The sequence below is a fragment of the Culex pipiens genome, chromosome 3 (genome assembly GCF_016801865.2).
Source record: "Culex pipiens pallens isolate TS chromosome 3, TS_CPP_V2, whole genome shotgun sequence".
Taxonomy (NCBI): domain Eukaryota; kingdom Metazoa; phylum Arthropoda; class Insecta; order Diptera; family Culicidae; genus Culex; species Culex pipiens.
In genome coordinates this window covers 43,121,437-43,149,357 of record NC_068939.1, presented here as the reverse complement: position 1 = coordinate 43,149,357, position 27,921 = coordinate 43,121,437, and the positions used below count along the sequence as shown (strand labels likewise).

Genomic DNA, 27,921 nt, shown 5'->3' with positions numbered 1-27,921 from the left:
TATTTGAACGTTATTCGTGCGTCAATCCGACGACCGACAGTTTTCCTGAAGCGATCTTTGGACGAACTTTGGACCAACTCGTTCAATCCTTGGGTTGCCGGCGAGCTTTGCTCGAACATGGATATGCAATTTATTCTGGAAGAATTTGCTTGCGCTGCGTATATTGTTGAATACGTGAACAAGAGCAACCGGGGCATTAGCAACTTGCACCGTGAATTGATTAAATTACAGGAACAATACCCTGATCAGGATTACAAGTTTTTGCTGAAGAAAGTTGGTATGAATCTGCTTAATTCAGTCGAAATTTCGGCACAAGAAGGCGCTTGGTTCTTGTTACGGCAACCGATGACGGAAGCCAGCCGAAAAGTTGAATTTATTCCTACAATGTGGCCCCAAGAACGAATTCAAACCCGAAAGCGCAACAAGCGAATGGACCAGGAGGGGATTGATGATGATTCTACTGATGTTTGGACTTCCAATATCGTCCAGAAATATGAACAGCGCACCGAACTTGATGATGTCTGCTTGGCTGATTTTGTTGCTCTTTACACGATCCGTGGCAACACTTATACCTTGCGCAAAGATCCGCGGGTTTTGAGGTGGTGTGGGTATAAAATGACTGATTTGACGAATTACAAACGCGAGATGGTACTTTTGTTCCTACCATTCCGTAATGAAACTGTTGACATTCTTGACGACAACAAGTTCATTGACCTTTATGATCGAAACGAAACTTTAATTTTGACTAAGCTCAAGGAGTATGATTGCGATTTTAACATCGAACAAACGGTCGAGGAATATCTGCGTATTGTTGCAGACAACGACCAAGATGAAGTTCAGAATGAGGCAACCGAACGATACAATGATTTTGTTCGAACTATTAATTTGGATCCTATTGAACCCGAACAGGAACCTTCTTCTACTAACAAGCTACCAGCCGTCATCAAGAAGCGCACAAATGTTTTGAGTAAGCAGGATTATTGCGCCATCGTCAGGAAGACAAATTTTGAACAACGTAAATTAATTTTGCATGTAATTGATGATTTGAACACCTTCAGCGACGAACCAAATGAACCAATTCAAGTCTTCCTGACTGGGCCTGCTGGATGTGGGAAAACTTTTACTGTTCGAGCATTGATGGAAACTTATAACCGTTTCACGCAAGAACATTCTTCCCAGTACAATGCGTATATTGCTTGTGCATCAACGGGAAAAGCTGCAGTCGCTCTGAATGGTGGAACAGTTCATTCTACCTTCAGTATTTCTTTGGGGAACAAGCGAAATTCTAAGCTTTCATTTGAGAAACTTCAGCTGTATCGCAATGCTTTCGGCAGCGGTAAAGCTATATTTGTTGACGAAATTAGTATGGTTGGGGCCGAAAATTTAAATACTATGCACACACGATTGCAACAAATTACGGGGAATTACGATGCGCCATTCGGTGGACTTCCATTTTTTCCGATTGGTGATAATTTCCAACTTCCACCAGTCAATGCACTGCCAGTTTTCAAAGCGTGCAGAGGTTCTGTTCAGGGACCACTTTTATGGCGCTCGCTTAAGTTGCATCTTTTGAAGCAAGTTATGCGACAAAGTGATGTAGAATTTTCTTCGATTCTTACCAAAATTGGCAGTGGTGAGGCTCTCACACCTGCTGAGACTGAACTTATTGAAAGTCGTTTCCGAACACCGGAGTGGTGCAAGGAGCACAAACCTGACGCTATTCGTCTCTTTCATTGTAATGCCAGTGTGGAAAATTACAATGCTGAAGTTTTGCGGGATATGGAGGGGGAAAATTTTATCGCACAGGATTCTTTTACTGGTTATAAGAACGCTGAGCAGTTGGCCAGTGCTCGCAGCAAACTTCATAAGATGAAATATACTGATACGGGTTGTCTGCCATATTTGTTGTGTCTTGTGGTAGACATGCCTTACATGATTACCACCAATATTGAAACTCAAGATGGGCTTGTCAATGGGGCTATCGGGAAGCTTAAACTGATTGAACATTGGGAGGATGATTCCGGAGAACGTATCTGTCGACTTTGGATGAAATTTGAAAATGATGTTATCGGGGCCGTTCTGCGGAGCAAACCTCGTTCTCGACCTCCGAATGTTGAGCGGGATTGGGTTCCTATTTCGAAGCGAACTGTCAGCATTAAACTTGGCGGCATAACTTGTAAACGCAATCAATTCCCAATTGTTAGTGCTTGTGCCCTTACAGTGCATAAGTCGCAAGGTGGAACATTTTCCGAGTTAGTATTTGATTACAACAAGAAGCAGGACCAACAGTTGGTTTATGTTGGACTGTCTCGAGTAACATCTTTGGAGGGACTTTATTTGACCGATTCGTCAAGGGAACATAAATTCTATCATGCCAAGCAGTGCAACACACCTCGAATGGTGGATCTGAGGACGGAACAGCAAAGGCTGAATAATCACCAACTTGTAACGCACAGCGATATTTTGGAGGAGTTTCTGGATTCGACGGACCATAGCTCCAGTCTTATCAGTTTCAACGTTGAAAGTTTAAACGCACATCATTTGGATGTTTCGACGGATTTCTTGCTCACCAAAGTCGATTTCCTGGCATTGAGTGAAACTTGGTTGAACAATTGTTCTAATGTGGGCATTGAGGGGTACCATTGTATCGCTGAGTTTAAACGTGCCAATGTAAGGGCCGGGGGGGTTGCAATATTCCAGAAAAATTCGTCTTCTTCGACGGCCATGCCTCACGATCTTGAGCAGTTAAGTGAGGAACATGATCCAATTTTACTCGAGGCTGATTCGTTTGGGGATATTTGTGCCACAAAAGTTTCAGAAAATGGGATTCAAACACTGTTTGTTGTTGTGTATATTTCGCCAAGTGCAACATACAAACAGAAAATTTCTTTCTTGATCCGGAATTTGTTCTGGTATGCAAAGCAGGACATCCGCATTGTTGTGTCTGGGGATTTTAACATTGATATCCTCAAACCTGAAAATTTGAAATTTGTTGATTTTATGAAAGAGTACCTCAAGCTTGATCTGCTTTCCAATCCTTTACAGACAACGACATTTGGGCGCACATGCCTTGACCTTGTTTTTGGTAGAAATGTTCAAACACAGTCACGAAGGTATGTTTCGTATTTTAGTTATCATCGGCCGATTTTGACTTTGGTTGATACACCAGCCTAATCTAAATTTCGCACCACAATCATTCGCAAATACTACACGCTTTCCTAAACAACTTTGTCGGTTTCGCATCCATCAACAACGCCAGCACCTGCAGCATCCACCGCGGCCTATCACCCATCTGGACAGAACATCTCCCGGCTGCAGCCTGACGCCAAGATCGAGCCTGATGCCAAGACCGAGCCTTGCGACCAACGCCACCATCCAACTCTAATCGGTCCTTTTTAGGGCCACCAATTTTCTCACGAAAGAGTTCTGCTTGTTCATCATTCCCACCAAACACTACATACAATTTGAAAGAAAACCACCCCGAAATAACGCCCTTAGCTGAATTCCATCTCCCATTCATGATCATATTCCGTAAATCTATTTAAAGAATATAGCTAATTCTTCAAATTAATATATGGAAAACCCACATGTCCACATATCTAAATTTTACGTAAGTCTACGCCATTCCGGTTATGTCTGTGACATAACTACTTTGACTTTTTTTTTACAAAAAATGTACATGCAACGTGAATATTATGTGTCTTTTTTGACGAAGGTGATGTCCATGCTTTTGCATGTGATTTTACCATCGGATTTTTTGCTGTGTTGATTTTAATCTCGGGGTGGATGGGAGCTTAGGTGTAAAAGGTGATTTTTTTTTATTTGAATGCGCAATTGAGAGTAATTTCGGAAACTGATTTCATTAAAGGAAATTACTCCAAAAAATTAAGCTGTCATCGTGAAATAAAAACTCGTGTGCAACTTAAAACGTATATCAACGGCAGCTATATTTTTCATTCACATCTCTTTTATTTTGTTTAAATTGTTTTCTAGTTTAACTTATCTGCTCGGTGCGTCCCGAGCAGGACACTTACTCTGAAAATAAATAAAACGCCGACAGTATGCTGAAAAACCCCAAAAGCCAAATTGTGTGATTTTTTCTTCTTCTTCTTCTGCGTATTGCTGGTGATACGTTCAACCTTTTTCTTTTAAGTTTGAGTAGCAAATGTTTGTGGTGGTATCCGAAAATTAGATCATTATTACCAAAGAGAGGGAAAATGATCCGCTCCTCGTTTACTGTCAGAACAAATAATAATAACTTAACAAATCCTTAAACTGATGCACTTCTCTACAATCCACGTGGGGTTGTTGGTTAGCTTTATTTTTGGGTTATATATTTACAATGTGCCCTGAACAATGGAACCGGCTGTACATGGGGCGTGATGTTTCATGTTGATGATTTTGTATTTTTTTTCTTTTTTGACGGAAGTGGATATTGGGTTTCGTCATTGTTTTGCTGATATTTTGCATTTTTGGAAAATTAGAGAAAATGAGAAGGAGGTTTGATGTTGTTGGTTTTATGAACGCTTTTTTTCAGCGTTTGTCGCTCGTCTGGTATTCTTTATTTGTTTCGATTTTATCGTTTACGTTTAAAGTTACGATACGGACCTAACTAGAGTGCGGAACGCGGCTTGCTGGCTGGCTGGCTGGCTGACTGACTGGATGTTCGATTCTGGTCCGGCAAGTACTCAAAGTAGTTAGGATGACTTAAGATTAATCTTTTTCGCATCTTTTGTATATCAGTACAATATGTCTACTAAAAATGCATGGCTTTAATTTTTACAAGTTTTGTGTGAGTGTTTATTTTTATTTGTTTTCTTCTTTGACTGCACGTGTACTTTATTTTTGTATGTATTAATCTACAATTTGAAATAATGTTTTACTAAATCGATTCGAAAATGAAAGTCCGGTGCTCGCTTTTAGAAGAATGTCTTACATGGTGAAGGTCGAGTGCCGTAAATTGTGATTTGATTTCTAATGAAAGATTGCTTTTGGGTCAAGTTTTTACGATTTTTCCTAGAATTAGAGAGTTTATTCTTGGCTCATGAAATTTGTCATTACAATTGTTTCAAAAATAGTTCGTCTCTAAGTCTAAACCTATAAAATATGTCAAAAAATGTCTTGCGACAGTACGATCTGTCAAAGGACTGGACTGGAGCTAAGTGCGCGGGAAGGAAGGGGAAGAAAGGGATGTGAAAGAAAAAGAAGTTGGACCTAGTTCTGTTTGGGATGCTGAACCGGTGGCGGAGGTGCCGGCTTGAAGCACTGCAGCAGGAACGCCGTGTAGACGATGAACCCGAGGGCGGTCGCGATGCAACCGTACATCAGGATGTTCAGCTCGGGCTGGCGGAAGCGGTTCTTCCGGAGCCACTCCAGCACGTCCTGCTCGTCGTACATGTCCCCCCGGTAGATGCTGGGGAACCGCTTGCGGAAGTACACGATGGCAGGCAGCTTGGTGACGCCCCACTTCCGGGCGTATCGCGTGTCTCCCATCTTGACGAACGTGATGTCCAGGTTGTCGGTTTCGCTGTCAATCAGCTCGAGCCGCTCCAGCACGGCGTCGCTTTCCGCGTGATCGTCCTCAACTGAAGGTTAGAATGAATGTTAGATCTACAACTTCGATATGTATTCAAAGCGGTCGATACTCACAGAAGAAAACCGCCAAGAACTCGTTCTCATCGAGCAGCTTGTTCAGCATCTTGCGGTTCACCTCTTCGATCTCGTTCTTGATCTCGAACACATCCTGCGACGTCAGCCAGTTCATCACCCGCTGGTGGTCGTGCATGTCACCGTCGTACAGCATCGGCAGTTGCTTCCTAATAGGTGGGAAAAGGCTTGTTCAACGATTGATCCAATAGAATACTGATAATAAATCCTACCTGTAGTACACCAGCGACGGAATGGTAGTGATACCGTACTTGTGGGCCGCTTCCAGGCTGGCAACCTTGACGAAATCGATTCCGTACATGTCCACCTCACTGTCGATCATTTCCAGCTCCTCCAGGATGTCTTCGCACTCTTGGCAGTCTTCGTCATCTGAGGGGAAAAGTAAACCAAACCATTACTTCCCAACATTCTTCCCGGAATATCCCGCAAAACTCACAGTAGAACACGCAGAGCAGCGGCGACTGTTCCATCAGCCTGTCCAGCATCCGTTCGTTGACTTCCTCGATCTCGTCGGCCAGCTCGCGGTTGTCATCGTCGATGAGCCACTCCAGCACGGACTGTTCGCTCTGCAGGTCACCTTCGTAGATCAACGGGTTACCGTTTCTGCAAGTAATCGTACGTGAGAAACGAATAATTGTTTGAAAGTCGATTCTGAGCAGAACCTGAAGTAAACCAGCGCCGGGAAGGTCTTGATCGAGTAACGCTTCGCCAGCTGTGGGTCCTGGATCTTGACCATGTGGATACCGAACACGTCCAGCTCGTCGTCGATCACCTCCAGTCCTTCGAGAATTTGATCGCAGATGTTGCAGTTGATCTTGTCTGATTGTGGGAACAGAAGGAACCAGATAGAGTTGTTAGGCAATGTAACTGTGCTGCAGACCAACATTGAGTGCTTTAGTCTAGCGGTTGTGACGCATGCAAAAGGTTTTGGTGTTGTTGGATGACCCACACGGGCAACAGGAGTAGGAGAAAGCATGAAATCTTTATAGGATGTTCTAACTAAGTTTCTACCTCTATTTGTTGCAAAAAATGTCAAGCTTTTCCTAATCCTACAAACCAATAATAACCAATTCTTTTCTTTAATTTCAGATCATGACGCATTACCACACAACAAGTTGAAATGGACATTCCAGGTAAGTGATGAAATTCTTAGCTTTCAAGAAATATGATGACAAACAATGTTCTACTGCTGCTCTAAAGATCGCATGCCGTCATGCTGTCGCTGCAAGTGCCGCATGCCCGTAAGTACAGACGGTAGAAGTTAGCTCGAGTTACTCAAGGCAAGATGGCACAAAAGGAAGTAGGTACAACTGCCGAAGGCTTTCATTCAGTGTGGTTAAAACGACAAGCAAATGAAGATGGGCTGGGGTCATCCACGTATTCGGGATCAGTTCAGAGCGCATTTTGGCAAAGCGGACGGTATAGGAGACAAATACAATGGAAGACAACATCCTGGTGGTTACACCTGCGCGTATACAATTACGGGGAAAAAAGATATGGAGTTGTTATGCCACTTATCGTTTCGCGATAGTTAGAGATCACAGGGTTTTGGAGTTCTGCATTTTGGAAGAGATTGAGGTTGATAGCTAGACAGAGGAGTTTAAGTAGTACACATTTAGAGACATTGGGAACACCTAGGTTTGCACAATTCAGGCTCAGTATCAGAAACAAGTACATTCAGGTTCGATAGTTTTTGTTTTGTTGGTTTTGTTGGATACGCAGGGAAGTTGGGATTTGGCGTCCTTTTCTAGCACCGGACAGCTGCTAATACCTGATACGCCCGCCCGAGTCATTTCCTTTCGCTTGCGAACTTTTTCAGCTGAACAAAAACTTCGGCAGTAAGAGGGTGATTGGTTTTTATCTGGTTGGTTTGTTGGTCGAATCAAAACAATACGTGAGATAGATTTGCTCAATTGGTTGCAAAGTTGTGCAATCGAGGGGTTGTTTGAGTTGGTAGTGTTTTTTTTTTGTGGAAGGTAATAAAAGTAATAAAAAGAAACATTAACATTGCAGCTCTCTTTGCTGTGGATCTTGTTGGTTCTGTGCTGGTGTGCTGTAATCAAAAGGGACATGCAGCGGTGGAGAACGGGGTTTGTGAAACTTACAGAAGTACACGGCAAGATATTGAGTGTCTTCAACCATGGCCTCCAGCATGACTCGGGTGATCAGCTCGATGCGGTCTTCGGTCTTTTGTGTGATGAGCCATTGCAGTACTTCCTCCTCTTCGTCCAGGGATCCTAGCAAATAATTCAGACTTGTTATCAGCTTCTTCCATGGTATTGTCGTGCATGCGATCTAACCTTCAAATACATTCGGGACGTTATCCTCAAAGTACACCATTACCGGATACTCGGAGATTCCGTAGTGTTCCGCAATACTAAAGTCATCGGTTTTCACGAACATGATTCCATGGCGGTCGCAATCGTCATCAATGTTTTCCAAAGACTCCAGCACCCCTGAGCACTGCTCGCAATTGTCAGCATCTAGGAGAAATAAAATCTTTGCTTAGCTTGTATTTTGGATGAAAACCACGCTCTTGAAAAAAGCAAACCAGGGCCACACATAAACAATATCAGTAAATCAGAACAAATTTAGTGTTAGAATGTCAAAGTAAAGATCATGTGGACGCGCGTATGAGAAGATCTGGCTGGTTGAGCATCGATGGTGGTGGTGGTGGGTGTGGATGTGGTAAGAACATAACAAGCGATCGAGTTTTTTTTTGTACACAGGTCGAGGAATGTCAAACGGATCCGTTAATACCCTCTGAAGATGTGTTTCCTCCGTCTGCCGCTGATGCCTCCTCGGAGATGGTCTCCTCTGTGGCCTCGGCTGAACCTTCGCTGATCAGGCTTCGCACACCCTTGCGCTCCTTCGCCTTGCGCTGCTTGCGAGCAATCTTGGAGTTGCAAATATCGCAAGTCGTCTTATTCCCTACATTGTTAGTCGTTGTGGTGTGGCACAGTGCAGTTTGTTTTCAATCAATGTGTGTGCAGATGCATAGGTTAAAGAGTGACCAAAACAACATATATTGTTTTACACAGCTTTCAATTGTTTAATTGTGCTACAAAATCGAGCCTGCACGAGGCGTCTACTTACAGAAATATACAGCCAACGAGCTAGATTCCTCGATCAGGCTCAGCAGCTTGGTTCCGTCCAGATCTTCGATCACGTCACCACCAGGGTTCTTTTGCGTCATCAACCAGTTGAGAATCTCGTCTTCGTCGTTCAGGTCTCCCGCGTAGATCACCGGATCCTTCGAGGTCAGCTTGAAGAACACAATGCCGGGCAGAGCGTAGATACCGAACTCCTTCGCCATCTGCTTGTCGTCAATCTTGACAAAGTTGATTCCCGCACCGTCGGCTTCATCGTCAATGTGCTCGATTTCGGCCAACACCCGTGGGCATTGCTTGCAGTCTTCACTGTCTGTAAAGCATAGAAGATGCAATCAATCTCAATCGATACAAGAATCCTGGTCTCCACTTACAGAAGAACACAGCCAAGTAGTCCGACGCTTGCCGAATCTTCTGGAACATCTTCCGGTTCACCTTTTCGATGTGGTCGGTCATCTCCATGTTGTGCGGGTTCGTCAACCAGTCGAGCAGCTCCTCCTCGTCGTCGATGTCGCCGTCGTAGTTGATGGGCTTGCCCTTGCGGAAGTACGTCACTCCGGGTGGATTGCGGAAACCGTACTTCTTCGCCATCAGCCGATCCGACGACTTGACCATCAGGATGCCATACTCGGTCGCCTCGTCGTCGATCAACTCCACGTGGCGCAGAATCTTGGGGCTGTCCTCGTCGTCTTCGAGATCTGCAGGAAAAGCGCGTAGTTAGCAATCTTAGTTCACTCGCCATTGACCGCCAGTCCATTACAGAATACTACGGCCACGAAATCCTTCGATTCAATGTACTCGAACATCGTGTCGCGATCAACTTCCTCGATACTTTCGTCGGTCAAGTGGTCCTGGATCCAATCGAGCACGTCGTACTCGTTCAGCAAGTCCCCTGCAATTCAATTGATTAATGAGCTGAAATCCCATTTTTCCCGACCGATCTCCCTGATCACAATACTTACATCTTGCAGTGGGCTGTTAATCACAATTTTTGCTACCATAGTGTAAAGTGAAAGGGTGAAAATGATTTTTCGAACAACTCGTGGGTGATTGACTGAGAAAAACGTGGTTAGTTTTGCTTGAAGTAAATCAAACCTTTATTAGATTAATGTTTCAAAAATAATAAAAAAGAGTAAGGCAATAACAGTAAAAATAAATCGTTCTTTAAATTTCTTGCATCTCCTTCTTTAATGTTCTCGCTAATCTGTTTGTTCGCAGCGGTTTTATCATTCGTCTGACCTATAATTTTTTTTAACGAAACTTAGCATCTAGTTATTATTATTCCGAACGATTGCTGCTTCATATTAAGAAATATTTCTAGTCTGTTCAGTTTGAAAGTTGATGAGCTGACATTTGTTTGCCGTTTTTCTGTGAAAATCTTTCTCTCTGTTCAAGTTGACAGCTTGTTACTATTTAGGGGCTTTAAATACTATTGTTCACATTACGGTTCGCTTTCTCACCTCCTTCTACATTATTGTGTTTACGCGATCGAATGCGTAGCCGGTTCCATTTGCGGTTTTGCATTGTCTCTTGTTCGTATGCGTGTGTGTGGTTGTTCAATTCCTTTATTTTGTATGTTCTTCGGATCCCAAGATGAATGAAAGTGACAGAAAAATGTTGCAAAAAATTGATAGTGGACTTTAATCTTTGTTCTTTTTTCCAATTCTTCATTACAATTTGGCTTTTGTGTTTCAGGGTACTGTAGGCAGAAGAAATACGAAATTAAGGAATGAATCGGTTAGTTTTGTATATCTGAGAATTTTTTTTTAATGTTTAACCGCGAGCTTCGTTTGTATGCTCAACATAGGGATTTCGTTCTCTTTCATTAAACTGAGAAGCCCTACATCATATCTCTGTAGCGCTTTTCTTTCGATTATAAATCTAATCAACAAGATAGCCAACAAAAATCGTATAATAAATACTAGGTTTAGTCGAAGAACTTGACAAAACAATGCCTGCCAATCATTATTATTTACACATGCTTTTCTTTTTATCTATGTTCCACTGTCTGGATAGTCAGGGCAGTGCGTGTGAGCACTCTGATTTGTTCAAGATTTCTTGAGTGTTTTTTTAATGTACTCGATGTAACAACTATGATTCTACTAGGTCAACCGCATAAGAGATCTGTACACATTTCAACGTTTTTTTTTGCATGATTTCTATGCTCTCTTGGCAGTTTAGTCGTTGTCGTCGTCGTCGTACCTATCAACAACACAGCGTACTGAAGATGCGCTTTTTTTCAAATAGCTAAAAAGTGCAAAAAGTGCTCCTGTGTGCATGTTGTGCGTGCGTGTGTGCCTTTTCAGTGTTAGTGCGTGCATGCGTGTGCTAGTGAAGCCCTTACGTGTAGGTGTGTAGTAAAACTATCTAACAAAACGTGTTTGTTTGCAGTCAATTGATTTTTTTCTTTCGTACAGTTAGCTATATAGTGTAAAGTTATTTGCTGCCGTACTAACTAGTAATTATTTTGTGAAAAAAAAAGTTAATTTATAGTAAACTACAGTGCTAGTCTCACTAGGAAATCAACAGATTTGCGTTAAAAATTTTGCTTAGTGTGTAGGTGATCGCTTTGTAGTAAATATATCTTTTATTTTATTTTTCTTGTGTTGTAAATAACGTACGTTGCAGTCTATTCAAGAATGAACAAAACAGTTTAGTTTATAGCTGGAAAAATAGTTGCTATATGCCGAAAACGTGCGAGGTTTTGAATTGATGCGTTCACATTTGCTTGCTTGCTTGCGTGTGTGCGTGAGTGGTGGCAAAACTATACTGCTGTCTACTGCTTGTGGAGGTGCGCGTGTTTGCTAGTGTTGGTGCGTGTGCTTGTGTTCTCTACTTAGTGTCAAAGGCATTTTCCGTAACCATTTTTTTTTCATTGCAGGTTGTTTTGATAAGTATACTTAAGCTAAGCTAAGCTAATATTTCTCGACCTTCTTCTTTGATTTTCGTCGCATGTGACGTGACTGTTAAGATTTTCTGAATTTCTGCTATTTGTTGCTCTAATCAGTATAGCAATTGTTTAAGAAATATTTCTCGCTCTCTTTTTCTTTTATCTATGAATCTCTCTTTCACTGTTTGATAATTGGGATGTCAAATTGTAACTCCAACCAACCATTTTACTTAGGTGCATCTGGCGGGGGAAAATAAAGAGAATGGATTTCTTTTAGAACTCGTATTCACAGGGATGGTGGTCTGCGCACACACACAGGATTCGAAGTGTGGGGAGTCTGTAGAATTTTGTTGGGGAGGTCATTGCTGGTCGAAACATTTGGTATGTTACTGTAGTTCGAGTGAGGATCTCAAAAGAATTGTTTGCATTCCGGTTATCAACTGGATGGATGATATTTTTTTTGGTTCACTTTTATACAAGCGTAACTAGGATTACTCATAAGTGATGTCATATTGGTAGTTGTGGGCCTTGAAAGGTACACTGTGTCTAGAGATGGTAGATGCTAGGTTAACGCGATTTACCACCAGCCGAGCTTTCCGAACAGTCCCTGCTCGTCGTCATCGTCGTCGTCATCATCGTCGTCCTTTTTACCTTTGCCCTTGGGCTTGGACTTGCCCTTGACTTTGACGTCGATGGGGTTCTTGGCTTGGGCGGCTTTCTTTTCCTTGGCGGCGGCAGCGGTAGCGTCCGCAACGTCCGACAGTTTCTTCTGCTTGAACGCGAACTGGCTCTCAGCTTCGTTGCTGTCCCGTCGGCTGATCTTCTGGGCGGCCATCTGCGTCACGCGGGTATTCTTCTCTACCTTGGCCGGGCAGCATCGGAACGAGTCATCTTCCTTGGCGGACTTTTTGTCCTTCTTGGTAACGCGACCGGCGTGACCCAATCCAACGTAGAAACATTCGTCATCTGTGTGTATACAAAAAACATTTTGTCAGATTTAGTTTGTTTTTGATAGAATTTTGAGGTTCGATTCTCGTACAGCAATACACATTCTGGCACAGAGAATCAGTGAGGGTAGTGAAATTAGAAAGAAATTGCAAATAAAAACTTGATTGCACTTTGCAGATCTTCGCGGGGACAAACAGTAGTTGATTGTTTTGCTTTTCTTTTGATTTATTTTTGTATGCAAATGTTAGTACAATTTTATTATTATTTTCGATTGCTTGTAACATTCTCACTGTAGTTATACGCAATAATTGTACAGAAGAACTCAGGGATGCAACAGTACACTTAGTGAGAGCGATCAAAAGAAAGGTTTCTGAGTTCTTGCAACTATTAGTTAATAGTAGTTGTTTCAAAAGGAAACAAACTTATTCGCGCACAGTGGATGTGTTAAGAGAAGGTTTCTGCAATATACCACGATCGGTATGCCGTTTGTTTTTGTTTTCGAAGCAGCTAATTTATGAATTAACTGACAAAATGTTTTTTGTAGACCAAACCGAATATCTAAGAGTTACAATATCTCGCAAATGCTGGATATTAGCTGGATTAGCTAGGTTTTTACAATATGATAGTTTCGTAGTGTAGAACGTTCCGACTAGCAGTTTTGCAAGGAATCGAGAATCCAAGCATTCAAGGAACAAAGAGGCAAGAGATAAGACAGCGTAAGATATTGGTAGAGTGAGAGAGATACACTAAAATGAACAGTTGGAGCTGTATGAAAGGCATCTTGACCCAAGATTACATTGCACTGCTTTGCCATTGCCGAGTTTGTTTCATTAACTAAGGGAAAAGCATTTTTGGGAGGTATCTCTAAGGATGATTCTGGACTGTTCCAGGTTTGCCGATTTGTGTGTCAGTTTCACTACGTAGCCACAATGCAATTCAACATAATCTTGAAATTTGCGTTCAATAAGGTCAGCCTACGATCCTAACTTTTTCTTTTTATTTTACTGTTATTGCCATACTCGTTTTATTCGATCTAACAATCTTTCCCGAAGCGATCAAAAACATTGTGTCAGCTTAAGTCATAAATTGCTCCTACTCCGACAGAAACCCGCTCAATATTCATCGAAAACAGCACTGTACTAACGATTCTGCTAAATGGTAGAATTCTTACCGAGCGATTGTAACGTGATGGTTTTGAACAAACAAAGGCAGTATTAGGCGCGTGGAAGAAAGGATCGTGCAGAGTTTGGTGGAGGGATAGGTCTAGGCACTTGTAAGGAACACATGCACATAACACTCACGGATGCAATGCAAACAATGCGAAACGGGAACTGGGTGAACTCTGAGTGATCTCCAACGAGATCCGCTCAGGTTTCGCCGCCCGTTCTGGTGAATTTACACGGTAGTGATGGTGAGTAACATGCAACTGTGATCGTTTCGAGGTACGTGGTAGACGTGTGGTAAGAACTAAACGAACGCTTGCGAAGGAAGATTTCGACCTCAAAAGGATCAACCATAGAGTGTAGTGGCATTAGAGAGGGGTTGACAGGATAGACTGCTTTATTACAAGCCAAAAGAGATAGAGAGAGACTAGTCTAGAGTAGATTCGGGGGGAAATCTCCTTCTGGTAATCTACTGATTATTCTCTAAGAAGGAAAATAGCTTATAAAGAGCATAGAGTGCAAATTTTAAGTACTGTCTCGGACACTGGGAGCTGTAGATCGTAATCCGGTAGACATCTTGTGTTTAGTAAAAATTAAATTTATTTACACGTAGAAAAAAGTGTTAAAACGGTGCGGATCTTTAGCCATTTACAGCTCAATTTAAGGTACCTTCGTCATCTGACTTCCTCTTGTCGGCTTTGGGTTTTACCGGTTCGGCTTTTTCGGGTTGGGGTTTGCTCAGGGGTCTGAACTGTGGTTTGGGCTTTTCTTTGGCATTGTCTTTGGTACTTTTGGACGGAGCAGACTTGGCAGGTTTATTTGTGGTAGAGGCGATGACCGGAGATGATAATTTGGGGATTGGTTTCAGTTTGCCCGGTTTGGGCTTCCTCTTATCAATTCTATCTTCCCTGTCGGTGTCTTCAACGGTTTCCCGCTGTTTGGATTTTGCCGGTTTGGGTAGTTTGTTATCTGGAAAACGTTTGAATGAAAGTGTAACTCGAATGAAGGGAAACTGTCAGCAGAAACTAACAACATTAGGCTACAGATCCACTTTGAGAAAAATGCCGTTTGAACGATGAAGACCAATCAAGGTGAAGCGTTTTTGCACTGTACTTATGCTCAAAGAAAGAGATAACTATTCTAGAAGAATGCCGTGAATCTGGTATCCGTATAACCACTCTACAATCCTCAAAAACAAAAACATGAACATCTATTTATCATTTTGAACGTTTAGAAAACTTATTCAAAATGATGAATAGCTGTTCGTGTTTCAAACATCATAAGGATCCATCAATCATTCGAATCTCCACATTCTCGACTTGAATCTAAAGGGAAACAATGTTAGGAAAGTCATAAGCATACATACTACAGGAAAAAAAAGGTGGCAAACGAGACACGTGCAAACACGTGCTCGGTTTTTTTTTCAAACACGGAGGACACCTAACTTTTTGAACCAACAGGCGGCTACAACCACGGTACGACCAATAGAGATGCAAGTGCGTGCACGTGAACCTACATTGAGACAAAGAATCCAACGCAGAGTGCGCGTTCTAGCAAAGATTGGCACTAACAGGCAGTTTCAACTATCTAGGCAAAGTTAAAAAGGCTGCACCAGAGACACGTACAGCGTGTGTGTGGGTGTGTGTGTTTATAGTAAGAGCAAGAGTGCAAATGTCTCACTGAGAGGTTACCTAATGGTTTGGGATTGTACAATAGACTGGTAGGGGTGCCTGGCGGCGGTTTCAGGATGGACTTTTCCGGGACACCGGACCGGGCCCGTGCTTCGGCCTGCAGGCGCGCTAGTCGTGCCTCTTCTTCCGGATCAGAGAAATAGACCATCTTGCGTTCTTTCTTCTGACCACCACTGTACTTCAGTTTAATGTCATACTTTCCTGGGGTTTTGGTTTGTTTGGGGTGGTGTTTGGTTGGTATTTAAGATATTCAAAGGTTCGAAAGGAACGATATGATGACAGATTGTATGAAAGAGAGAAGAAAAGCTTTTGAAGCACGGGTTTGCATTTTAAATTTATGATTTGGTGATGGAATGTATTCATTTAAAAACCATTGTATGGAGAGGGATAGGAATTGACTGCAATGGAAGCACCGGGGTCAGAAGCCTTATCATGAGGGTTATAGATTTCCGATTGGAGCAGGAGTTTACGTCACTTGATTGGTTTCTAGAGAGTGGGATCTGGAATGCGATGGGCTCGTTTTCATGGATCAACACGATGTGATAAAGGTCAGGAATTTGTATCAAATTTAAAATAAAATCGTTAGCAACTATTTACACCAAAGGTTCTTACTTTTGTGATCAACTAGCCACTGCAAGATGCGCTTTTCATTTTTGAGATTACCTAAATTGACATGGGAAAGAGAGAAAAATTACACACAGTACAGTTATTGGTCAGATATAAGGGAGATTAGGTTCAAAACACATTTCGGGGGAAAATTATCTTTTGAAATCGTTCATACCATCATACATAATCGGGACTCCAGTTTCGTAATAGACCAAAGCTGGGAACGAGAAGATTCCAATCTCGTGAGCTAATTTCTCATCGTTGGCCTTTACAAACTGAATGTTATGCTTGTCCGTATCATCATCAATGGTCTCCAGCTTCTCCAGAATCTTCGGGCAGGTCTCACACTCATCGTCGTCTGTGGAAAAGTTTACAAGTCAGATAATAACGAACATTGGTCATTCCTAAAATAAACTCACAGAACAAAACAGCCAAATGTTCAATCTCGTTGACGAGCACCTGGAGCGTCTTGCGGTCAACCGACTCGATCACTTCGGGCTTGGACTCGTACTGCTCCAGCACCCACTCGAGGATCTCCTCCTCGTTCATCAAATCACCGGCGTAGATGGTACGGAACTTGTGACGGTAGAACACCAGCGCCGGCAGGTCCTCCAGATCGTACTCGTTCTCAATGTCGTCGTCCGAAGTCTTGACGAAATCAATGTCCTTCTCTTCGCACTCGTCATCGATGTTCTCCAGCTCAGTGATGATCTTGAGCGCCTTCTTGTCCTCATCGTGATCTTCGGATAAAGAGTAATGTAATCAAAAGGTTTCGAAGCCACTACCTGCTAAATGCTTACAGAAGAAGACAACAATGTGTTCGTTCTCAGACAGAATCTTCTCCAGCATCTTGATGTTCACTTCCTCGATCTTTCCGGGAATCTCCAGCGTTTCCTCGTCGGTCAACCAGGCCAGGACCTCGTCTTCGTCGTTCAAATCACCAGAGTAAATCAGCGGGTCCTTGTTGCGGAAGAACACCAGCGCTGGCAGGGTCTTGATGCTGTATTTCTTGGCAGTGGCTGTTGAAATTGACAAACGTTATGACTTTTCATTCAGGATATTAGCAAAATCTATGTTACTTACACATATCCTCAGTGGTGACGAAGATGATGCCGGCTTCGTCCAGCTCGTCATCGATGTTCTCCAGATCGTCCAAAATCTTGTCACACTTCTCGCCCTCCTCGCAGGCACCGCTAAAGTACACGCACACGTACTCGTGCTCCTCAATCAGGTCCTGCAGAATCTCGTCGGTGACCTCCTCGATGGTGGCGGAGTACTTTTGCAGCTTGAGCCACTCCAGCACTTCCTCCTCGTTCATCAGGTCACCCTCGTAGATGGCTGGGATTTCATTTTCAAAGTACACCAGCGCCGGCAGATGGTCCAGGCCGTACTCGCGGGCCTCCTCGGCGTTGTCCAGGCGGGCGATCACGATCTCTTCCTTCTCGAGCTCGTCGTCAATGTTCTCCAGCTCGTTCAACACGCGGATGTCCTGCTTGTCGTCCTTGTCGTCTAAAGAGAAGGTGTTATTAGTAACTAACGCAGAGTTGCGTATTGATATGAAACTCACAGAAAATGATGGCAACGTGGTCGTACGTGCGCATCAGCTTGTCCTTCATCTCATCGGTAATCTCTGGGATTTCCGAGTGTCTCTTCTGGTGCACCAACCAGCCCAACAGCTCTTCCTCCTTCATCAGATCTCCCTCGTACATGTGAGGAATGCCGCGCTCGAACAGGATCTGAAAATGGCAGTTGTCAAGTTATGACCAGCAGCGTTCACCAACCAACCAAGACTTACCATGGTTGGCAGTTCATCGATGCCCCACTCCTTGGCTTCGTTGTCATCGTCGATCTTGACGAAAGCGATATCGTTCTGATCGCACTCGTCGTCAATGTTCTCCAGCTCGGCCAGCACCTTCTGCGAAGCCTTGGAGTCCTTGTCGTAGAACAGCACCGCAACGTGTTGCATCTTTTCGATGATCATGTCCAGCATCTCATCGGTGACGTCCTCGATCTCATCCGAGCTGGTCTGGCGGTCGAGCCACTCGAGCACGTCCTCCTCATTCTCCATGTCACCTTCGTACACGGTTGGGACACCCTGCTCGAAGTAAACGAGCTTGGGGAACTTGGTGACGCCGTAGTCCTTGGCTTCCTCGGTGTCGTCCATCTTGACGAAGTTGATGCCCAGCTGGTCGCACTCGTCGTCGATGTTCTCCAGTTCGTTCAGGATCTTGTCGGATTTCTTGTCATTGTTGTCGTCTAGAAGGGGTAAACATCCATGTAGTGTTATTTAAGAAAGCCTTTAAACATTCTTACAGAACAAGACGGCGACAGCCTTGCCCTCCTTGATCAGTTTGTCCAGCATCTCGTCGGTGACATCCTCGATCTCGTCCTTTTCCAGCTGGGACAGAAGCCACTGCAGAATTTCCTCTTCGTCCTCGAGGTCGTCATCGTACACGTTGGGAATCTCCTTCTCGAAATAGACGATGGCCGGGATCTGTACGGGGTTAGGAAAAGTGAACTTGTAGCGCCAGCACAACAATGATTCGGGGTAATTTTAGTGCCTCCTAGGACTAGCAAGTGTTCTGCCTCGGCCGAAGCCGAGGCTTGTGCTCGTCTCCGATCGCGCGGAATGCACTAGACGATGTGAGCACTCAATCAGACGGTACGAAACCTTGCGAGCGCCGTCGAAAGACGGTTTTTGGCACAAGTCACAAGTTAACGGCCCATAAAACTACACGCATGTGTATTAAACGTTCAGCTCGCACGTAGGAAGTAAATTGTTTTAAATATAAACCTCAAAACGCAACAAGTGAGGTGATGAGCCGGGGTCTAATTATATCGGACACTGCAACGAGCAATTGTACTTACATCGTCGATGCCGTATTCCTTGGAAACCTTGGCATCGTCAATCTTGACGAACTGAATTCCATGCTTGGCGCAGTCGTCGTCAATGTTCTCCAGCTCCTGCAGAACAGTCTCGGACTGATCGTCTCCTTCGTCGTCTGTGTAGGATTGCAGCTGGTTAGTAAATTTATGCCCGGGTTAATGTACGGTTACACCTACAGAACACTACAACCAGGTTGTCGATGTTTGAGATCAACGTTTTCAGCGTCTTGGCGTTCACCTCCTCGATCACGTCATCCTCATCGCCGGTAGCTTTGTTCTCAACGAGCCATTCCAGCACATCCTCCTCCCTTTGAAGTTCGTCTGTAAACGGAACGGTTGATGGATAAACATCATCGAGGCGTTACATCAGCGCACGCCGTGATTCACTTACGCTCGTAGACGATCGGTGTCTGGTGGCGGTAGTACACCAGCTTCGGCAGCGCTCCAAGGTTGTACTCCTCGGCGAGATCTTCGTCGTGAATCTTCACGAAACCAATGTCCAGCTCGTCGGCTTCGTCGTCGATGTTCTCCAGCTCCTGCAGGGCCTTGATGCATTTCTTGCACTCGGGCTTGTCTGTTGTGATGGTGAGCCCCAGAAAATGGTTAGATTTGCTTGTTTTGGTTGATGCAATTTAAGGATGGGCTTTTTTTTTGGGTGTTTTGAAGCAGTTTGGTTAGCCAATTTCTCAGGTGTAGTAGTCATTCCTGGGGTGCAATCACTCGTGATGATTCAAGGCAGGTTAGGAATAGACAAACAACCGCACACACGCACACTGGGAAGTTATTTGCAGCGAGGTGAGAGATCAACCAAGAATGGCTGAATTTGGGAATCGGTAGCCAAGATGATGTATCCGTCCTTGGCGTCCATCGTACGTACTCCGAGCGTTTACAGAACATTCGACAGTTGCAAGCCCTGTCTGTTGCTGTCAATCCTAGCTAGCAGTATACATGGGACAGAGGACATTGGCGAATGCGTCGAGAGGTTCAGACGTCGTTTGTGCATGAAGAAGGCATCAACATGCTGTGGGGTAAATTATCCTAAAAATAACCGACCGTCCCATGTGATGTAATTTGCGCGGTGTGCAAACCGTGTTGAACGATCCTCTGTCGTCGTGTGATGGGTTAGTGTTGTGTGATGCTGTATGGTGTGGTAGTGATCGCGAAAATTCCCACCGCCAGCAAACAGGTTGTTTCGAGCTCGCCGAGCAGGATAACGAGGGGAAAATGGTTTTGAAATAGTGAAAGTGGTCATGGGGTCGGTTTCGTACAGATTCCCTTCCTTGGTCACGTTGCGTTGCGGTCATAGGTGAGGTCGAGTTCTACACGGCTGGGTCCTCGTCGGCAGTTGGTGTATTAATAATTTTTTATTGTACTTGCAGCCGTTGGTAACGCGGTTCGGGCGGCAATAATGGCCACGTCAGGGCATGGGAAGAAAATATTCTTTTTTTTTGTGTGCGCTTGTAGAAAGGAAAAATACCCCACCGCCTACCAGCAGCGTGTATAAATAGATATATTCTCCCATTAAAAAATGAACTAACTTTCTCGTGTGTAGAGAGCTCTGGGTGGAGTGGCAGAACTGCCTCGTGTCGGCGCTTGGGACCTGGTTCGGCGCGGTGCGGTTTGGAATGGGTTCAACTTACGTTTGGTGAAAAATTATTGTTTCGCCCGGTGGTACCAAAATTTTTGGCCAAGACTACCGCATTATGGAATTCGAAACCGCGGGTAAACATTCGAAGTTGATTGTTTGCGATGGGGGTATTGCAAACAGTTTGGAGTATACTGCTAGGAAGATAATGGTTTATTTTGAGAAAATGTGTTTACTTATAGTCTTTTGCTTCATAAAATCAATTTGACTGTAATTTGATCTTTTATAAATTTGTTTGTTGCAAAGCATTCATGTACACCGAAAAACAAAATCATGGTAATATTACACCTGCGAAGGGGTACATCTTTAATATTAGAAAAAAATGTGTAATTTTACTACTTTTCTTGTGTAATGACATCATATAAAAGGTAATATTCAACCGTCCAAAATTACAGCTTCCAAATTTACACATTTTTTTTACTGTGTACTATGCGTTTTGATTTTAGATTTTTTGAGGTTTACATCATTCTAAATAAAATCCAAATGAAAACTTTCATTTTTAGTCTAAAACACATTAAAAATTTATAGATTTCGAATTGTAAGCGAGTGGTCGTTGGTTCGATTCCTGTCTGGATCAGCAATGTCAGATTCCCTTTAAAGAGTATAATTGCACAGAAAAAAATAATGTAAATTTGGAAGCTGTAATTTTGGAAGGTTGAATATTACCTCTTTTATGATGTAATTTTACCTCAATTTAGACTGAAAAAGTGACATTATACCAGAAAAGTGGTAAAATTACACATTTCCAGAGGTAAAATTACACCTTTTTTCTGACATAAAAGATGTACCCCTTCCCAGATGTAATATTACCATGATTTTTTTTCTGTGTGGTTTTGGCTTGCAACGTACTGGATCACTAACATTTCGTCGTAGTTTGTGAATGGTCTCTCCACAGCGTTGGCGTAATGTTTATCGTGTCACAGTTTAGCACAGTGTCATCGGTCGTCGGTCGTTTTCCGTCACGGTCAGCTTTGGCGAAGGTTAGGTTTGAGGATTTTGCTGGACGCACGAGTTGAGGTTCAGCATGTGTGGGTGGCATGAATCACCCCCGGGGCAAAAGTGTGTTAGAGAGAATATTTCTCATGGAGACGTTGTTTAAATTTATAGATTTGTGAATCTGGATTTTGGGGGCGGTCTGGGTTGAAGTTTTCAGGACTAGGTTAATGCGCTGAACAGTTGGAGGTTAGGTCGACAACTCGTTAGAACGTTTTGTTAGGGCGTCAAACAAAATTCAGTAAACAGAGAAAGGAGCTGCCAATGAACAACGAAGAAAACATAAAACTCTTGACGTCACAGGAATTCGAAGGAGATGGTGCTTGAGAAGAACGAAAAGGCGAAATTTTGAACGGGACGGACAGAACAGTGGACACAGAACAGAAAACAATTTCGTTGGAACCTATCGTAGGGTCTTGGGGTACTTTGGGGGTATGGCAAAATGGGAGGTTTCAACGCATTTTCGGTTTTATTGTTGGGGCAAAACTGGGTACACTTACTGTTGTTTCCGGGTGGACAGTTTTCGTGATTTATGCCTACGAGATTGGTTTAGATTTTGGGAGAGTTGGTTTGGTTTGTGTGTGTTGCAAAACATAATCAACATTCATTTGTGTACAGGCGCGCACACACAAACGTGAGATTGTGTGGGTAAAGCGTTTTATCAACAAGTTATAGAAAAGAGAAAGAAAAAATAAGAAAAATGAAAATTCAACTATTACGTGATCGGTGCTGGTACTAGTTGCCTCAGTTCAGTTTGTACAAATTAATCACAAAACGGTGAAATAGGGAAAGAGGTTGTTATGTTTTCTACTCTACTATCCGTGATTAGGTGACTCCAAAGTGACAGAAAGGAAAAAAGTAAATCTTCAGTACTATACATCAAATAGTGACAGACGGTGTAGAAAAAGGTTTCCAAGTTGGACACATATAGTAAGAGAGACAGCTTTGAAGAACATAGAGAGCATCTGGGTGCGGAGTCATACACCGACACCGGGCCAACTTACAGAAGAGCACGGCTACGTAGTCGGAGTCTTCGATGATTTTCGACAGGATCTTGGCGTTGACTTCCTCGATCCGGTCGGGCAGGTCCATCGCTTCCAGGGAGGTGAGGAAGTCCAGCACGCCGGCTTCGTCCATGAGGTCTCCCTCGTAGATGATGGGCTCCTTCTCCCTGTGAAAAGATTTAACACGAGATTTGTAAGGGTCTGGGTACTTTAGTTAAAATTCGAATCCAAGATCATTTCTGCTTTCTACGAATATCATGAATTCGTCAAAACTTATCCTAACTGCTTTAATTTTACTTTTTTCCAGACAATAAACGGAACCTTAGAAAAATCATTGTTTAGCATTAAATAATATCTAGGAAAAGTCCAAGATTTCGATTCTAAGTGATCTGAAAATGTTGTATCCAAGATGGCGGCCAATGTGCCGAGAAAAGTCGCAATAACTCACTCGAATTTGTCTGATTTGGGTAGGCAATAAAATAGTCGAATTTAACACATTTCGGTTTGTGCCCCATTTGGTATATTGGACATTTGGCATATCGATTTTCCATAAGGGGGTTTGGCATAATCGACGTTTGTCCTAAGTGTTCCAAGGCATCAGGAACGTTTGGCGTATTGGACGTTAGATATATTCATTACAACATTTTTTTTATGTAATTTATCATACTTGTTTTTAAATGTTATTTAAAGAAGGGAAAATATCATGGAATTGATTTTTTAAAGTACATTTTCCCTTCTTTAATTTTAAAATTCAACTTCAAAAAGTGAAAATCACTTGAAGGGTTTACTCTGTGAATATTTATCTTAAAAGCTGTACATTTTTTCTCTGTTTAAATACTTAGCAAATAAGTTATTTATGCAATTTTCTCTTCTTAAAATAAATAAATAATAGAAGAAAAAAAATCTTTAAAGAGAAATTCCCTGCTGTAAATTTTAAAGAATAGAATGGAAAGTTAAATAAACAAACTCAATTGTCTTTTAAGAGATTTTTTCAGGCGGGCTTCGATCTACAAATTTTGAATCAATTTTCGATCTTTTAAAAGCATAGGAAAGAACAACTCTTAAAATTTAAGAAAATTTTAGGGTTGGAAATGTTGTTTGTTTAATGTGACCAATGTTTTCAAAAAAGGACATATTTTTCTGGGGTCAACTCTGCTGTGTTTTTCGCTAATATTTTCTATATTATATTTAAAATAAGTATGCAATAATTGTTGTATTGTCTCAGACTATGCCTCTAAGCATTTTCAAACCATTTAAAAATTGTGAAAACATGCTAAAAATTTAAAAAGTGACTGTAGAAACATCAAAAAACTAAATAAACAAATGTAAATGATAGGAGGTGGTAGAGTGCAATATACCGTCAAAAATAAACATAAACTTAACAAGATAAATGCAAATATAAATACTAAAAATGAAACAAGAAACACATAAAACAAGAGAAGTTAATTGTTTCGTAGAACAAATGTTGCTCAAAATGACCTCCTAATTGTCCTCAATTGCCAAAATTTAAATTTTAATATGTTTGTATTTTGCAGTTTAAAAATTACTGTATCTCGAAGCCGTTGCATCGTACCAAAAAGTGGTCAAAGACAAACTTATAGGAAATTGGACGGGCTTTCTGAAAAAAATACACTGAAGCAAAAATACATGCCACTTCTATGAGTTTTTATGTAAAATTGTACGGGGAATCGATTCCCACTATCGGTTTTTAAAAATTTTGTCGTTTAGACCACTTTATCATAAAAACAGTTTTAGTAAATGATTTTTGTATTTTTTTAGGAGAGACACACGATCCTGCATTTTTCGTCAGCATCACTTTGAAATTTAACTTTTAAACTTAAATATCAAAAAAATCTCATAGAAGTGGCATGCCCGTCCAATTTCCTTTTAGTTTGTCTTTGACCACTTTTTGATACGATACAACGGCTTCGAGATACATTAATTTTTAAATTGCAAAATACAAAAATATTTAAATAACTTACGCCCTTCTCAAATGTTATTTTCGAGTACTATTGGCTCCATATACACAAAAATGGCTTATATAGGCCTAGGATAACATGTCTACAAAGTTTCATTGAAATCGGAGAGGGTTGGGTACAAAAGTACCAGAAAATTTCCTAATTTGAGCTGGAATTGCTCAAAAACGGCGGAATGTACATTTTGAGATTTTCTCATTTTTGAGTTGAGTTTCAAATTAAGCATATGGGTAATTCTCCGCCAACTCACACAGCAGTTGCCCCGACCCCTCTTCGATTTGCGTGAAACTTTGTCCTAAGGGGTAACTTTTGTCCCTGATCACGAATCCGAGGTCCGTTTTTTGATATCTCGTGACGGAGGGGCGGTACGACCCCTTCCATTTTTGAACATGCGAAAAAAGAGGTGTTTTTCAATAATTTGCAGCCTGAAACGGTGATGAGATAGAAATTTGGTGTCAAAGGGACTTTTATGTAAAATTAGACGCCCGATTTGATGGCGTACTCAGAATTCCGAAAAAACGTATTTTTCATCGAAAAAAACACTAAAAAAGTTTTAAAAATTCTCCCATTTTCCGTTACTCGACTGTAAAAAATTTTGGAACATGTCATTTTATGGGAAATTTAATGTACTTTTCGAATCTACATTGTCCCAGAAGGGTCATTTTTTCATTTAGAACAAAATTTTTCATTTTAAAATTTCGTGTTTTTTCTAACTTTGCAGGGTTATTTTTTAGAGTGTAACAATGTTCTACAAAGTTGTAGAGCAGACAATTACAAAAATTTTAATATATATACATAAGGGTTTTGCTTATAAACATCACAAGTTATCACGATTTTACGAAAAAAAGTTTTAAAAAAGTTGGTCGTCATCGATCATGGCCGTTCATGGTCACCCGCGACAGACACGGACGACGAAACAAAGAGAAACGCAAAAAGTAACTTTTTCAAAACTTTTTTTCGTAAAATCGCGATAACTTGTGATGTTTATAAGCAAACCCCTTATGTCTATATATCAAATTTTTTGTAATTGTCTGCTCTACAACTTTGTAGAACATTGTTACACTCTAAAAAATAACCCTGCAAAGTTAGAAAAAACACGAAATTTTAAAATGAAAAATTTTGTTCTAAATGAAAAAATGACCCTTCTGGGACAATGTAGATTCGAAAAGTACATTAAATTTCCCATAAAATGACATGTTCCAAAATTTTTTACAGTCGAGTAACGGAAAATGGGAGAATTTTTAAAACTTTTTTAGTGTTTTTTTCGATGAAAAATACGTTTTTTCGGAATTCTGAGTACGCCATCAAATCGGGCGTCTAATTTTACATAAAAGTCCCTTTGACACCAAATTTCTATCTCATCACCGTTTCAGGCTGCAAATTATTGAAAAACACCTCTTTTTTCGCATGTTCAAAAATGGAAGGGGTCGTACCGCCCCTCCGTCACGAGATATCAAAAAACGGACCTCGGATTCGTGATCAGGGACAAAAGTTACCCCTTAGGACAAAGTTTCACGCAAATCGAAGAGGGGTCGGGGCAACTTTTCCCGATTTCGTGTGAGTTGGTAGAGAATTACCCATATGTGCCCACCCGCAGTTGCTACTCCGTTATTAACCAGGACCTCCAAAAGTTACAACCACGAGCCTTGGAAGATGAGTTGGTGCTATCTTTCTTTTGAGTTGAGTTTCAAATTTAAAAAAAAAAGTTGAGTTTCAAAATCCATAAAAAGAAGGAAAAATTACGTACAAGAAGGAATTACAAAATATTTAGAGAAGAGTAAAATGTTTATCTCTTCTTTAGGAGTAATTTTATATAAAAGAAGAAAAAATAGCATAACTAACTTTATTCTAATTATTTAAATAATTGAAGTTTGAATTTTAAATAAAAAAACTCTGTTGTTGAAAATTTACAGAAAATCAAAAGGTACATAAAACTTTTAAGAAATTTTTCCTTCGTTGAGTTGAATTTTACCTAATCATCGAAGCAGTCAAAAACCTTAATAAAAATACTAAAAAATGTACAGCATTTAATAGATTTTCCCTTTTTTAATCTAAATTTTAAATAAAAGTGTGAAAATTGCTATAAAATGCTTTAATGAGAAATATTAAAAAAGGGGAACAAATTGAGAAAGTTAATTTTTCAACAAAATCATAATCTCTAAAAGAAACCGTTGTTATCGGTTAAAATAATAAAAGAAAACAATGCATTTTTAATTCTTTGAAGTGAGGAAATCTAATAGCACAAAACAAAAATATCTAGTAATACAGCCATTCCAAGTCAAACAGGAAGTCTCCAAATCAAAAGTGCTCCGATTTGGCTCAAATTTGGAGTGGGGGTTCCTTGGCCCAAATAATTAGACCCGTATTTGGTGATTAGGGTGTCCTATCCGAAATAGGGTGGTCCAAAAAATAACATTTTTCGTCGATTTTCACAAAAACCAATTTTTTCAAAAAATCATATCTCCGGAACGGCTGAACCAATTTTAGAGCGCCACAATTCAAAAGAAAGGTTTTATTAGTTCGACTTTTAAAGAAAAATATGTTGACGTCCAAAAAAACTAGATGAATATTTGAAAAGGTCCTATGAAAATTTCATTTGCCGTTTTCAAGGTCTCGGGACCAAAGAGCCCATGTCTGAAAATATTTTTCCCTGATTCCTTGTAATATTTTACATAAAATATCAAAAAATTGCGGATATCCATTAAGGGGTTACATGCATAAAGAAAATCACAAAATTTCATATTACAGAAAATTTATTAATTCAACTTAAAAGATGATTTTCAAACACTCCTGAAAGTTTCATGAAGGTATTTCATGATTTAACTAAGTTAGAGACGATTTAAGCTCAGAGTTTTGCCATGCGCAAAGCAAACTGTCTAACTTTCTGAGCGTTTTTCTCTGAACACCAAGTTAATTTACAGGTGCCACGATATCTCGAGATGGGAGGGACCAAATTGGCTGAAATTTTGGGTGAAGGCTCCCAAGAAATATTCCGTGTGCATGACGAAGTCCGATTTTAAAATTTTGAATTTTCAAAAAATACAAAAATCAAAATCTGTCGATTTTTTATATGAAAAACAGAAAAATATTTTTTTTCTTTTTTTAAAATAAACTTTTTGAAAATCGGCCTTCGTCATGCACACGAGACCGGTTTAACGAGTCTTCACCAAAATTTTGAGCTGATTTGGTTGAAGCAATGTTGAGATATCGTGGCACCCGTTTTTTGAAACTGCTGACTTCAAATAGCTATATCTCGGCAAAGCTACAACCAAATGTCTTCAAATTTGTTTTGTTAATAGATGAAAAGTAATATTTTGCTGCCCTGAAAACAGATTTTTTAAA

The 27,921-nt window shown here is 41.3% G+C and overlaps 2 protein-coding genes across 8 annotated transcripts in view; one reads left to right on the top strand and one right to left on the bottom strand.

Annotated features, from left to right (window-relative positions):
* LOC120431703 (TPR-containing protein DDB_G0280363-like) overlaps positions 1–7,432 on the top strand; it is a 124,710-nt gene extending 117,278 nt beyond the window's left edge. For both annotated transcript variants that reach the window (XM_052710199.1, XM_052710200.1), the window contains one exon: positions 6,757–7,432. Coding sequence is in view for 1 of the 2 variants with exons in the window: in XM_052710200.1 (XP_052566160.1) it covers positions 6,757–6,763 (7 nt within the window). In the remaining variant the exon portion in view is untranslated. The remainder of the gene's footprint in view (positions 1–6,756) is intronic.
* The window catches only part of LOC120412391 (uncharacterized), a 35,131-nt gene continuing 11,132 nt past the window's right edge, over positions 3,923–27,921 (bottom strand). The window contains exons 3-26 of one of the 6 annotated variants that reach the window (XM_039572832.2): positions 22,604–22,770; positions 22,100–22,135; positions 19,353–19,535; positions 19,139–19,282; positions 18,944–19,077; positions 18,389–18,569; positions 17,871–18,331; positions 17,643–17,811; positions 17,159–17,584; positions 16,876–17,094; positions 16,495–16,815; positions 16,251–16,433; positions 9,538–9,669; positions 9,152–9,475; positions 8,764–9,090; positions 8,428–8,598; positions 7,968–8,150; positions 7,773–7,904; positions 7,439–7,528; positions 6,330–6,486; positions 6,104–6,270; positions 5,880–6,036; positions 5,650–5,816; positions 3,923–5,585 (exon numbers count right to left, since the gene is read on the bottom strand). In XM_039572832.2, coding sequence (XP_039428766.1) covers positions 5,215–5,585; positions 5,650–5,816; positions 5,880–6,036; positions 6,104–6,270; positions 6,330–6,486; positions 7,439–7,528; positions 7,773–7,904; positions 7,968–8,150; positions 8,428–8,598; positions 8,764–9,090; positions 9,152–9,475; positions 9,538–9,669; positions 16,251–16,433; positions 16,495–16,815; positions 16,876–17,094; positions 17,159–17,584; positions 17,643–17,811; positions 17,871–18,331; positions 18,389–18,569; positions 18,944–19,077; positions 19,139–19,282; positions 19,353–19,535; positions 22,100–22,135; positions 22,604–22,770 — 5,002 coding nt within the window. In that variant the 3' untranslated portion in view covers positions 3,923–5,214. The remainder of the gene's footprint in view (positions 5,586–5,649; positions 5,817–5,879; positions 6,037–6,103; positions 6,271–6,329; positions 6,487–7,438; positions 7,529–7,772; positions 7,905–7,967; positions 8,151–8,427; positions 8,599–8,763; positions 9,091–9,151; positions 9,476–9,537; positions 9,670–16,250; positions 16,434–16,494; positions 16,816–16,875; positions 17,095–17,158; positions 17,585–17,642; positions 17,812–17,870; positions 18,332–18,388; positions 18,570–18,943; positions 19,078–19,138; positions 19,283–19,352; positions 19,536–22,099; positions 22,136–22,603; positions 22,771–27,921) is intronic. The other 5 variants (XM_039572833.2, XM_039572835.2, XM_039572836.2 and 2 more) reach the window with 5 other exon arrangements.